The 13,154-nt window shown below is 58.5% G+C and overlaps 1 protein-coding gene across 1 annotated transcript; it reads left to right on the top strand.

The window, feature by feature from the left end:
• Positions 1 to 398: 398 nt before the first annotated feature.
• On the top strand, positions 399 to 9,314 carry PTMA (prothymosin alpha). The gene is given in 6 exon segments (XM_069864893.1): positions 399 to 513; positions 516 to 601; positions 4,582 to 4,653; positions 5,295 to 5,388; positions 7,934 to 8,007; positions 8,431 to 9,314. Coding segments are annotated over 6 exon segments (489 nt in total). The 3' UTR covers positions 8,479 to 9,314.
• The last annotated feature ends 3,840 nt before the right edge of the window (positions 9,315 to 13,154 follow it).

The following is a 13,154-nucleotide window of genomic DNA, read 5'->3' as shown; positions in this document are numbered from 1 at the left end:
GGGAGAGGCGGGGGTGCAGCGCCGGTTCTCCCGCATTACTGTTATTATTTTTAACTCCTATTATTATTACCCCGGCACGCGGGATTGGGGGGGTAAGGAGGAGGGGAGGCCCCGTCCCTCCCGTCCGCTGCCGCCTCCCACGGCGAGTGGAGGGGGGCGGGGCTGGGGGAGGGGGGCGGGGCTTGCGGGGGGAGGGGGGCGTGTCCTTGTTGGCGCGCGCCTCGCCCACGCTGAGGCCGGGCGCGAACTCATCGCCGCAGTGCCCCCACCCCCCCCTTCCCTTCCCTTCCCCTCCCTTCCCCCCCCCCCCTCCCCCCCCCCCCCCCCCCCCTCGTGCCCCCATTGTTTGCGCCGCGGCCAATGGGCGCGCGGCGGCCGCGGCGCGCGCGCGCGGGCCAATGGGCGCGGCGCGGGGCCGGCGCGCGCGCCGCCCCCCCCACCCCGGGTCTATAAAAGGCGCCGTGGCGCCGCGTGAGTCCCCACTGGCTCGCGCAAAGCCATCTTGGCATTGTTCTTCTCCGCGCCGCCGCCCCGCACAGCCCCGCACGCCCCCGCCATGTCCGACACGGCCGTGGACACCAGCGCCGAGATCTCCGCCAAGGTGAGCTACCCCCCCACCCCCCCAGCATTATTTTTCCCCTTCACGCGCTTTTTTAAATTTTTTTTTTCATTTTAAATTTTTTAATTTCATTTTTTTCAACCGATTTTTAAGTATATATATATTTTTTTTAAGCGTTTCTCGCCCCCACCGCCTTCCCCGTGGCCGCTCGCCGCCCCCTCCCCCCGTTCGGCGCCGCCGGAGCCGCCGTGCGGGAGCTCCCCGCGCCGTTTCTTTGTCTCCGGCGTGCGGGAAACGTGCTCGCCGGGGCTGCCCGCGCCCTCCCGCCTGCCCGGGGCCGTCCCGGGGGGCGCCGGGTGCCGGGCACCTCTCGGCTCATTCAATCGCCGGCGCGGGGGAGCTTGACAGCCCCGGCAAAGTTTGGTCCCGCTCGGGTCCGTCCTTGCGGGGCTGCGGGGGGGGTTGGGGGGGCGGTGGGCGTTGCGGAGTCGGTCCCGAAAAGCGGGAGGGAAGGAGATGTTGCTATTTCGGAGTTGAACCCGGGTGGTGCGGGGGTGTCGGGGGGGGGGCAGTGGATGTGTCCGCGTTCCCCCCGGTTGGGGCAGTTTCTGTGTCGGTGTTACCCCCCGGAGAAGGGGATTGGGGGGGGGGGGCAGTGGCTGTGTCGGAGTTGCCCCCTCTGAAAGGCTGGGGGGCAGTTGTATCGCTTATCCTCGGTTGAGGGAGAAGGGGGCACTTTCTGTGTCCCTTTTAGCCCCGGAGGAGGGGGGGGAAAGCAGTTGATATTTCGGAGTTGCCCTCTCTGGAAGGTTGGGGGGGTAATTGCTGTGTCGGTGTTAACCCCGGTTTGGGGGGGGGGGGGCAGTTGCTCTATCGCTTTTACCCCCGGTTGCATGGTGGGGGGGTGGGGGCAGTTGTTATATCGGAGTTGCCCCCTCCGGGAGGTTTGGGGGGGGCAGTTTCCGTGTCGGTGCTACCCCCGGAGAAAGAGGGGGGAGCTTCGGAGTCGCCCCCCACGGAAGGTGGGAGCAGTCGCGGTGTCGGCGCTGCCCCCGAGGGCTGGTTGGGGGGGGGGGGGGGGGGGTCGCTTTTCTGGAGCCGCCGTTGCCCCGGAGGCGGCGTGGCTGCTATTTTCGGGGTCGTCCCCGCGGCGGGAGAACTTGGCGAGCCGGTGCCGGGGGGGTGCGGGTCGGGAGAGGCTCTCCCGGGGGTTCCCGGTGCCCGCCTTTGTCTGCGCCCAGCGGCACCGGGCACGCCGAGCTCCGCTCCGGGACGGTCGCTGGGGCTGGAGCGGCGCCCCGGCCGGCACCGGCTCGTGCCGTTCCCGGGGGAAGCGGAGCCGCGGGGAAAAAACACCCGGTAGGGAGGAGGGTTTACGAAAAAAACAACCGACAAAGCGCCGTTTCTGGCAGATTTCGATTTCACTTCTGTTTCCCGCTCCCGCAGCCTCTTCCCCCACCCCCCCCCCGCCAGCCCCGCGCTGCCTCCGCTCCGCCGCCGCGGCTCGGTCCCCTCCGGTTCTCCTGGAGCCGCGACGCGGCGGTCCCCCATCCCTCCCCGGGGGCAACCTCGCCGTTAACCTTCCCCTGCCCTTTACGGCGTGGGGGAAAGGGCCCTGTTCCCCCCGGGGGTCGGCGGCAAGGTGACCCCCGCGCCCCCGGGAAGCGCGGAGACACCGGGGGCCGTTCGCTCTCCTCCCGCCTCGCCGTCCGGAGCGCTCCCGGGAGGCGGGGAGGGGGCGAAGGGTCCCGCCCCGCCTGAGCGCCGCCCGCCGCCGCCGCCGTCGTCGTCGTCGCGGTGCCGCGGGGCGCCCGCCACGTGCGGCCGCAGCCGCGCCGCCCGCTGGGAGCGGGAGTCCGCGCGCCGCCCCCCCCACCCCCAGCCGGGACTACATTTCCCGGCAGCCCCCGGGGCCGGCGCGCTGGCGGGCGGCCAATGAGAGGGGCGAGCGGCGTGGCGCGCGGTTCGAACGGCGGCCGCGCGCGTGGCGGCGCCGGGGCGCCCCCTGCCGGCGGGAGGGGCCCCTGCGCGGCGGGCCTGCGACCGACCGCTGCTGCCCGGTTCGGTGGGCGAACGGCCTCGCCGCGCGCGTGATTAGCGGCTCCGTCACGGGCTTGGAGCCGGGGCGGGCCTGCTGCGGGCGTGGAGGCCGCTGCACGCGTCTCTGTGTGCGCTGGACGGGCCCTGAGGGAAGGGAGACGCGGGGGTGCCCTCCGCGGCCCTGCTGCGAGCGCAGGCTCCGTGGCCTCATGGTCGCGAAACTGAGAACGGCCTCAGGGGTGCGGGAAAAGCCAGGGCTGGAGCGCCGTCCTGCCAAAATCCTCAAGAATGAGGTGTTCCTTCATCGGGAGAAGCGCCTGTGTTTTGTGAAGAGTCACTGGGCATGGTGAAAGGTGGAAACTCTCACTGCTTGGTGTACGTTGTGTTGTACTTGGGGGGAAAAAAGCTTTATCGCCCTCATGCCTGTGTGCCCGATGAGAGGCAGCGGCGCGATGGGGCCCGGGAGCTTAAATCCTTGTGACCGGCCTCCGGGGAATAGAGGAGCAGTGTAGAACTGTGATTGAGTTGGGCAGCGTGGACGAGATGGGCTGGGATTTGTGTGTGAGCAGTGAGAGGAGGAGGGAGCTGGTGTGGTTTTTCTTTTACCCCAGGCTCCTGGGATGCTGGTTTAATTAGGTGAGGTTTGATCAACAGGTGTAGTCACCTCAGAGCTCGTTTCTCAAGAAAGTCTTTCCCTGGTGCGCTGGCAGCCTGGGTGCTTCTGGTAACAGTGTCTGTGTGTGCCTGTCAGGGTGGTTTAAATAATCTGGTGGTCCAAAACCCCTGTGCAGTCTTCCCTCAGCAGCCTGCAGGGTAGTAAAAAGCCTCGTGAAACAGAGCAGTGGTCATGCCAGGAGGGCCAGGGCCACTGGTTTTCCCACAAGGAAGTGACAGTGGCTCAGTGGGAGTGAAAGTGCCTGCTTGCTGCGGGCTGAGAGGCGGCCGCAAAGGGCAGGCGGGAGGGGGGTAGAGCTGCTCGCTGCTGCAGCAAAGTAAGGAGCTGCCAGCGACTTCTAAACACCTCGGAGTCCCTGAAGCGGGCTGTGTGGCTGCACTGCTGGCCCCGGGGAAGGGCCTCTCTGCTTTGCTTGGCTGGGGAAGGTTCCTTGTGCTGAAGGATCTCACTCCAGCTGATGGAGGAACAGAAGGGGAGGAGGATGCAGGCAGGCAGAGATGCCAGTGTTAAATCCAAGTGTTCTTTATGCAGGAACATAAAGTTGGATCCTCTCAGGCTGTTTGCCGAGCAACTTGGCATGGCATTTTGACAGTGATCAATAGCAAAAACACACAAGCTCCTGCTCTCCTCTCACTCTGCTCACGATGGAGGTTTGAACCAGACTAGCCAAGCACGGCTCTTGGAGCAGTTTAAAAATAGACTTTTTCCCCCACCCCATCCTGTTACACTTAAAGCTGCGAGCTGGATCCTGGAGTCTCCTCTCTGCAGCTGCAAGAAAGACCAGGCGTGTAATATTTGCTTTATGATTTTCCTGGGGCAGGACAGAGACCGCCGTCTCTGCTAGTGAGTCCCTGGGATTCGTTCCTTCTGCAAAGACACCGAGCAGCTGTGGATGTCCACAGCCCTGGGGCAGCGGAGCCTGTATGTATGTTTGGGGCTGCTGGCTCACCGTGGCATTGCAGGAGCTTGCGTGGACTGTGCTAAGATGGGCAATCAGCCAGCTCTGCTGCTGTTGAGCATATGCAGGCGTTCAGGTCTGTGTGTTAGGGAGCTCAGAGGTGAAACAGAGCAGTTTCTCTTAGATAGCTGCTCTCTGGCAAGGCTGACTTGGATTGAGATTCGCCCCTGTGCTCTCCTGTTCACTAGGAGGAGCCAGAATGTGGCGACCAAATCGCAGAGCAAATTACTGTGAACAGAAATCTGCTCCTGCTCCCTCTTGGACAGCGTTTTCTGCGCCTAATCTGCAGTTTCTCTGACCCAGGTATCTAGATTAAAGGTGGCTTCTCTGCTTTTCTGCTCTTTCCAGGATCTAAAAGAGAAGAAGGAAGTTGTTGAAGAAACAGAAAATGGCAGAGATGCACCAGCCAACGGCAATGCTGTGAGTATGGCTACAGTCTCTGGGGAGAGGCAGCCCTTACACTGATACCTATTTATTTTCCTCTCTTTGCTTTTGCTATGAGCTTGTCTCCTGTCTTTGGGGCTTCAGGTTCAGCAGATGCTTCTGAGCCTGCGAGCAGTTTGTGTGTGTGCAGAAGGGAAGGATTGGATTTGGATGCCCTTCCTGAAAGCCATGCGAGGTTGTGTCCAGTGACACCTTCCTACGCACTAGAAAAGGAGAGAGGGGGGAAAACCCCCAAAACAACCAAACTCTAGATTTAGAGCATTATAATCAGTTGAGCGGGGAGCACAACGTATACAAGTAAGCCAGCTGTTTTTCCTATTTTTAACATGCTGGGAAAAACTAACTCTGCACTTCAGTGTACCAAAAGAGCCTTTGCAGCCTTTGTCTTGGCCTCAGAGCTGCAGCCCAGAGTTACCTGGGACTCTGTCCTTTGTGTCTGGGCTGCCTGTGTCCTGTGGAGAGAGGCAGGAATCGGGATGCGTGCCTGGGGCGCTGGTGGGCTGGTGCTTTCCTTTAGGCAGGAAAGGTGGGGATGCACATTTCTGCTGAACATCTTTTCCCCCGCTTCTCCCTTCCCCAGTGCGTTTTTTTAAGTGATGTTTTGTCTTGCCAAGGAGAACGAGGAAAACGGAGAGCAGGAGGCCGACAATGAAGTAGACGAAGAGGAAGAAGAAGGTGGTGAGGAAGAGGACGAGGAGGAAGAGGGTGATGGTAACTTTCTTTGTTCCCCCCATCCCATGGCTAAATCCTGCCCTAGGTTACCAGGAAGCAGCGAGAGCTGAGAGTAGCATCCCACCCTTGCCGCTGCGGCCAGGCAGCTCTTGCTAACGGCGCTCAGTCCTTCCTTGCTTGCCTGGGCCACCAGTGTTGGGAGTGAAGTCAGCCTTGAATTCCTTCCAGCAGGCTGAGGGCAGATTCCTTCCTCCCTCTGGCCAGACGGCACCGTACGGCGGCACTGAATAAGCGCATTAGCCCTTCCGTGCGAGTAGTAAAACCTGCCCTTGACTCTCGTGATTGCAGCGGCTGCTGCAGATGAGTGTCGGCTGGTGGGACGGGGACAGCCCTGGATGGCAGTGCACAAGGATAGGTCACCTTCTTTGTTTGTGGAGCAGTGTGCTCGGAGGCTGATGCAGTCCCTCTCCCAGCCCTTCCCTGTGTGGAAGCAGGCAGAGGGGACCTGCAGCTCTAACCTGCTCCTGGGATAGGAGTGGGTAGGCTTGCTTTGAACCTTCCCTGTCTGCAGTGTCCCAAGTCTCCCTTCCCTCCCCTGTTTCCTGACCCAACCCTGACCCTGGAAGTGGGTTTTGGCAGCGGCAACCAGAAATCCAGCAGTGACTTGCCGAATCATTTCTCACTCTCCCTGCTATTATTTTTTTTCCCAAGATCTACTTGGATGAATAACGTTGTTTATTTTTATCACTCGTTAAGGCTGGGAGAAAACCATTCTTGTTATGCTGGAATGAACTCGAGGCCCTAGATTAGCTGTTACTAGGTTAATCCCCTGTGAATTTTCGGTTTACGTGCTGACCTACTAACCTGCTGGTTGGTTTTGGGAGACGGGGACAGGCCTGGAAACTACATGACTATAAGGCCAGTGCTTTTCAGACAGTGTAAGCAGGGAAAGCTGCCTCCTTTGGGGTAGCACTGTTTTGGCAGCCTGCTGTCTGCCATTCTGTTTGGTAGGAACTGGCTCAGTGGGAAAATCTGGGAATCGTGGCACTGTTCATAATTGGAATTTCAACCCCTGGGGACAGAGCACAGTGCTGCGTGCGCTGTCCCAAGCCCATCTACCTCCAACCCTGCTTCATCGGGTGGAAGGGGGGGAAATACTTTCCTTCTCTCTGCTCCCTTTTGGCAAGAGAGGGACACGTGTGCCGCAGGCGCGTGTGTGTGTGGGGTGGAAGTGTTGCCTGGATACTGCTGTGACAAGCCTTGGGGAGCTTTGGTCCTGCAGTGCCAGCCCCGCTCCTCCCAGCTTGCCAAGTGCAAGCACGATTTGGCACACGGCGCTTGGAGGCACCAACAACTCACTGGGATCCCACACTGCTCTGTCCATCCCTGCCTGCTGCCCTTGGGTGATCTCTGCCTGAAAGCTGCACCTGAGCAGCTGAACACTGCAGGGGAGAGATTTAAAAGGCAGCAAGTGCAGCTTGCATCAGCTCTTTTTTCCAACACTTGCAGCCAAGCTCCATCCTGGAGTTTGACAGCAGAGGGGAGCTTGAGGGTATATTTTTCTCACCCTTCTCCCCATCCCATCTCATTATTTGCTTTGCTCAAAGCAGCTCAAAGAACTAAAAATGCTCCCAATCAGCTTGGCACTGTCACCTGACCCCCCCCAGCCGGCCCGGTGCATGTGATGGCTGCCAGGGTGTTGATCCATTGCCGGGAGCTAATCTGGGTCCTTCGCGCCGCATGGGCCGCGCCGCAGCTGGGCACCCACCACGGAGGGGAGAGGGGACGGGAGGATGGGCTGACCTTAATCCCCCAGCTGTCTATACGTGTGGCTCGTGGCGGTGGTTTAAAGCCAGCTTACTGGCCTTAACGCTCTCAGTTTTAGTAGGGTCTGCTATTACACAAGAGACTCGTCTTGGCAGCTGAGAGGTTGTTCTTCCTCTGCAGCCTCTGGTCCTGCCCCCAGTGCCCCAAAACTGGCCGAATGCGATAGACTCGGTCATTCTGATCCACTGGCCTATTTGAGCTCGAAGTGGGTCAAAGCAGAGCGCGCTGCTCATCCTGCTCTCTGGCTGTAAGATAAGTTAGTAGCATTTGTTTGCTGTTCTGATAATTAGAAAGTGTTCTGACTCAGAACTAATGCATTCTGGCTCTCTTAACTCATTAAAGATGGACTAATGGCTGCGAAGGGAAGCAGAAGTAATCTGAAGCAGTTAGGCAGAGCAGCCACTAGAAACAGTTTTTTCCTCCCCTTTCCCCCTGCCACCCTATTTTTGCTGCGATTTTGATGCTCGGTGTAGGTGATGGTGTTGCTGTCCTGTTGTCTGTGCTGCGAGTGCAGCATGAGCCAGACTGGATGCTGCCAATCCTTATTTTCCGTTTGGTGTGGGTCAGGTCAGCTGGGATGCTCCGGGAGTCCCTGTGTCCTTGGGTACCTGCTGATCCGGGCAGAGGCCGTGCCAGGAGGGAAGCGGGAGACTGGGATGTGGCAGTGTGGGACTGAACTGGGATTAAACCCGGAGGGGAGGTGCGTGGTGCTGTAACCCTCCAACAGGGTCTTACGTTTCTCACCTTCTCCATACAGGTGAGGAGGAGGACGGTGACGAAGACGACGAAGCTGAGGGAGCCACAGGCAAACGGGCAGCTGAGGACGACGAGGTAGGAAGAACAGCCCCCCCATGTCCCCAGAGGGCTGGTGGGGGGGCATTAGTGGGGTTGGGAGGCCGGGCTGGGCTCTGGGGCTGGAACTGCCTGCCTGTGTGCTCCGTGTGCCTCTGCCTCTCTGGGGATGCGGCCCAGTTCTGTTTCGAAGCTGGTCTGGTTGGTGGGGTGTCTGCTCTGGCTGCACGGAGCTGTTGGCCCTGGCTTGGGGAGCCCTGGGGTGTCATGGTGGGCCAGGGGTGCTCGAGGGCTCCCCAAGCTGGCTGTGAGAGAGGCCTCTGCTGTCCCTGTCTTTGGGACAGGAAGAGAACACGAAACCAACCCTCTTGGGCTCGCTGCCCGCCTCGGTGTGGCTCTCACTAGCCACCCTGGCAGCCACCTTCCCTCTCCTATATCCTCATGGCTTTGCTTTCCTCCTAGGACGACGACGTCGATCCCAAGAAGCAGAAAACCGATGAAGATGACTAGGCAGCAAATTATTATTATTTTTTTTTTAAATAAGGAGGAAAACAAACCAACAAAAAAGGCCAGCGCGTCCTCTTCACCCTTGGGACCCCTCCCTCCCCTCCCATTGCAGCCCCCTCCCCTTACACACACACACACAGCCCCTTCTTCCCCCCTCCGCCGTGGTCATCCTCACCAAGTAGAGTGAATCCCATCCCCGGCCCCTGCGCAGCGCTGCCACTCAACGAACATAACGAAACGATTCGCCCGTTAGCGGGGAGAGAAACCCCCCCTTTCCCCACTGACCCCCTCCCCCCCAGGCACCAAAACTTCAAGGCCCTGCTTTCTTTCTTAAAAGTACTTTAAAGGAGAATTTGTTTGTATTTTTTATTTACATTTTATATTTTTGTACATATTGTTAGGAGGTCCGCCATTTTTAAGTGATCTCGGATTGACCAAAAGGGGGGCTTTGAAGTGTATATCTCTTGTTACCTATCTCTGACTTTACTTGTGGTGTGACCAGGCCCAAACCATTATCTCAAAGGAGAATAAAACAAAACCTTGTAAAAAAAAATTAAAAAAAAAAAAAGACAAAAATGCAAAAAAAAAAATTTACAATCTTATTCTGAGCATTCCAGTAACTTTTTTTGTGTATGTACTTTAGCTGTACCATAGATCGTGGTTTGTATGAGGTGGCAAGGCCAAAGATAAAAAAGGTTTTCTTTTTTTTTTTTTTTTCTGTCTATGAAGTTGCTGTTTATTTTTTTTTTGGCCTGTTTGATGTATGTGTGAAACGATGTTGTCCAACAATAAACCGGAATTTTATTTTGCTGAGTTGTCCTAACAAGGCTGCCTCCCAACTGCTGCTTTTTGGTTTTGTTTTCATTTGTTTTAGTTTTTTCTTCTTTTTTTTTTTATTAATTATTATTTATTTATTTCTCCCCTTCTTTCCTTCCTTTCTTTGCTTTGGACCCAGGCTGGAAAGAGAGTCAAGGGGGTGCAGGGTGTTGGTTGGGGAGGGTCCCTGGAGAGCTGCAGCTGGGCCCCCAGCAGGATCCCCCGCAGCCTGTGATCTTGGGGCTTGGTAGGGACAGAGATGGGCTGAATGGAAGCGAGCTGGGGGTGCTGAGGCCGCAGAAATGTCTCACCTTGCTTCCAGCTGAGCGAGGCAGCGCTCGGCAGGGGCTGAGTTCAGCCACGTGTGCTCTGTGAGGGGTGCCAGGTGAGGGGGGGGGCACACTGGGGTTTGTGTGTCTGCTGTAACCAAACCACAACTGCTACTACTTAGCCTGGACCTCTGCTGCTTTGCTCCTAACCTTCCTCCAGCTCATTTCTCCTCCCTCCTCTAGGGCGTCGGAGCTCGGAATAGCTCTGCCAGGTGTGCTGAGGCTGTTTGCAGGAACCTGTCTTGTCTCTGTGCCTCCCAAACCCTCGCCCTGGCTCTGGGAGGGCCCCTTTTGCCTGCTGCCCCGGCCCTGTGCTGAAGTGCTGCCACATGGACTCGTTTCCTCCTCGCTCCCTGCAATCCTGTTAGTGTTGAGATGCCAGGGGATGATTTTTACTGGTTTTTTTTTTTTCTAAAAGAGAAACTCATGCATTTAATGCGCTGGCTGCGAGGGTCACAGCTCTTCCTGATCCCCGGGAGCAGCCAGGTCACTTACACTGTATTTACACTAGTGGCAAGTAAGCTCAAAATCTGGCTCCTTGTCCTTAATTATCCAACTAACCGTGCTGCTGGCTGATAGCTTATCAGATTTACTGCCTCAATTCACCATACCCAGCCCTGCCTCTCTCCTGCCTGGGTGCTGGGTGCTTGCAGCAGGGCTGGAGGCCAGCGCTGGACTTTATTGGCAAGTCCCTGATGGGTTGTGAGAACAGGGGAGCAGAAAATGCTGCTGCTGAGTGTCCCCGTAGGGCTGGGAGGTGCTTTGTTGCCCAGTGCTGGTGGCGGTGCCCGTGTCACCGACGCGGCTGCCCCGTGTGCAGCTCGTGCACCGTGATGGCGATTTGAGCTGGTGCCTGCAGATTTGTGAGGGGAAACGATTCAAATAAGTTTCTGTGTCTGAAGAGCAGGTGCTGTGCGTCACCGAGACGTGGGGACCCTGCGTGTGACATCCCCAGGGGGAGGCAGTGGGGGAGCAGGACCTGTCCTGCAGCCTCCCCAGAGCCGGGGGTCTGAGGTAGCAGGTTCCTCTTTGGTCTGGGATGTGGAGTGTGGCATAAAATCAGAGGATGCTCCTGGCTTCCCAGCCAGAGAGGCAGGTGATGGGTAGGGCTCAGGGTGGCTGGAAGGAGCTGGCAGCCCCACAGCGCCTGGTCCTCCTGGTCCTGGCTGCCACGAGCCCTGGGCTCGCTGGCCACGAAGAGGGCAAGCCCGGTTCCCTCACCACCAACTACATAGGGCACTGGGGCTGAGATCGGGCACAGCTCAGCGCATGGAACACCCTGGGGAGCCCTTCCCCATCCCCGCTGTGCCCGGTCCAGCCAATCCCCATGCGCCAGCACAGCCCACCAGCCAATCCCACGCTCCGGGACATCCTCCCAGCCAATCCCACACCACCACCTGGCCCTCCTGCCTTGTCCCCACCTCGTGCTGCCTCCACCAACCCCAGCCAAGCCCCACAAACCCCACCAATCCCACCCCACCTCCCGGCTCCCCCCGGCCAACCGCGTGCTGCCACCTGGCCCTGCTGCTCTCGCCCTTCGAGTGGCACCTTCTGACCAATCGCCCATCCGGAGCTGCCGCCTGTCCCAGCCCCAGCCAATCCGGAGCACCCAGAGGGATAAAGGCCCCTCAGCGCTGAGGTTGTCCTGGGGTGGGGGTTGCAGGTGTGAAGGTGGCTCCCCATCTCGTTTGGTGCCGTGCAGGGCCCTCTGGGTGAATCCAAAATGCTGCAGGGGTCACGGAATCACAGAATCACTAGGTTGGAAAGGACCCGCTGGATCATCGAGTCCAACCATTCCCATCAATCACTAACCCATGTCCCTCAGCACCTCATCCACCCGTCCCTTAAACCCCTCCAGGGAAGGTGACTCAACCCCCTCCCTGGGCAGCCTCTGCCAGGGCCCAATGACCCTTTCCCTGAAAATTATTTTTCCGATGTCAAACCTGACCCTCCCCGGCGGAGCTTGAGGCCATTCCCTCTCATCCTGTCCCCTGTCACTTGGGAGAAGAGCCCAGCTCCCTCCTCTCCACAACCTCCTTTCAAGGAGTTGGAGAGAGCAATGAGGTCTCCCCTCAGCCTCCTCTTCTCCAGGCTAAACACCCCCAGCTCTCTCAGCCGTTCCTCATAAGGCCTGTTCTCCAGCCCCCTCACCAGCTTCATTGCTCTTCTCTGGACTCGCTCCAGAGCCTCAACATCCTTCTTGTGGTGAGGGGCCAGAACTGAACACAGGATTCGAGGAGCGGTCTCCCCAGTGCCCCTCACCTGGATGACGTCTTGGGATGGGGAGCAGGAGCAGCAGATTCCACAGCAGGAGAGAGCTTCCAGTAGTTGTGCCAAGTGAAGGCACCTCTGTAGATGCCTTAGAATGGGTCTCCCTGGTGAGCTGGGCTTGTCCCAGGGGCTTCCTCCTGGGACCTGGGGAGTCCCGCCGGCCTCTGATGTGCAGAAGATGATCGCCGCCGCCTGGTGACCAGAGCCAGGCTCTGTGTGGGGTTGATGCCCCAGGACCAGAGATGAAGAGCTCGTGGCCACTGGGTGTCATGGTGCTGGGTCCCTCACCCAGGGCTTCACCAGTCACAGGTTCGGCTGCCAGCTTGGAGTGGAAATACCGCTTGTGCTGGCCTCTTGTCTGCAGATGCGGCCCATGTGTCATGGGTGACTTGATTCGTGGTTGGACTGCTGATCACACTGGTTCTGGAGAATGTGGAGGCAAAATTTTGGGGTGTGCTTGCTGGCTGCTGGGTAGCTCCCAGATGCAGCTGTTGGAAGAGCAGCCTTCTCGAGGGCTCTGCTGGGGCTGGGCCTTGGCTGGTGTCCTGCGTGTGGCCAAAAACCAGGGGAATTGAGAGCGACTTCCGTGCGGTTGGCCTGAAACCCACTGCAGTGGTGGAGCCACTGGTCACGGCCAGTGTAACCAGCGGGGCTGAGCCCATGGCCAGTGGACAGCTGGACAGAGCATGGACCAGCGGACCCATGTCCAGTCCTGACCTCCTGCCTGGAGGGTACTGGGACCTGTTTAATCAGCTCATCCTGAGCTCTTCTTGTATCATGACAGCCTTCATGAAATTTGGAGCACCTTGGTGGAGAACCACAGGTGAAAACCAGTGTCATCAGTGGGGCTGAGCCCATGCCTGGTGGGCAGGGGGAGTGTGCATAAACCAGCAGACCCGTCTCCAGTCCTGGACACTGGCCTGTAGTGCGTTAGGACCTGTTTGAGCAGCTCAAGCCTGTCCTGCAGCAGCTATAGCTTTGGGTCAGCCTCATCCAAAACTCTCCTCAGAAATCTGGAGCTCCTTGAAGGTTTTTAAAGAACCTCCCCGTGGGCAACACAGGACCTGGACTCCAAGTTAGGGCTGGGGGTGCTGGTGCAGTTTGTCTCCGGGAGGATAACTGGCATCTACTTAAGAGGCTGACGAGTGAAACTACCTTTGATTTCTCCGGATCAGAAACACAGAAGGGGATGTTGCTGTTGAAAATCACACACGAAGAGCTGTTCCTCTGGCAGAGCGATTGCCACCCGGCTGCGAGGTGTCC

The sequence above is a fragment of the Phaenicophaeus curvirostris genome, chromosome 10 (genome assembly GCF_032191515.1).
Source record: "Phaenicophaeus curvirostris isolate KB17595 chromosome 10, BPBGC_Pcur_1.0, whole genome shotgun sequence".
Lineage (NCBI taxonomy): Eukaryota > Metazoa > Chordata > Aves > Cuculiformes > Cuculidae > Phaenicophaeus > Phaenicophaeus curvirostris.
Note: the sequence above shows the minus strand (reverse complement) of the source record. Positions and strands in the feature narration are given on the sequence as shown.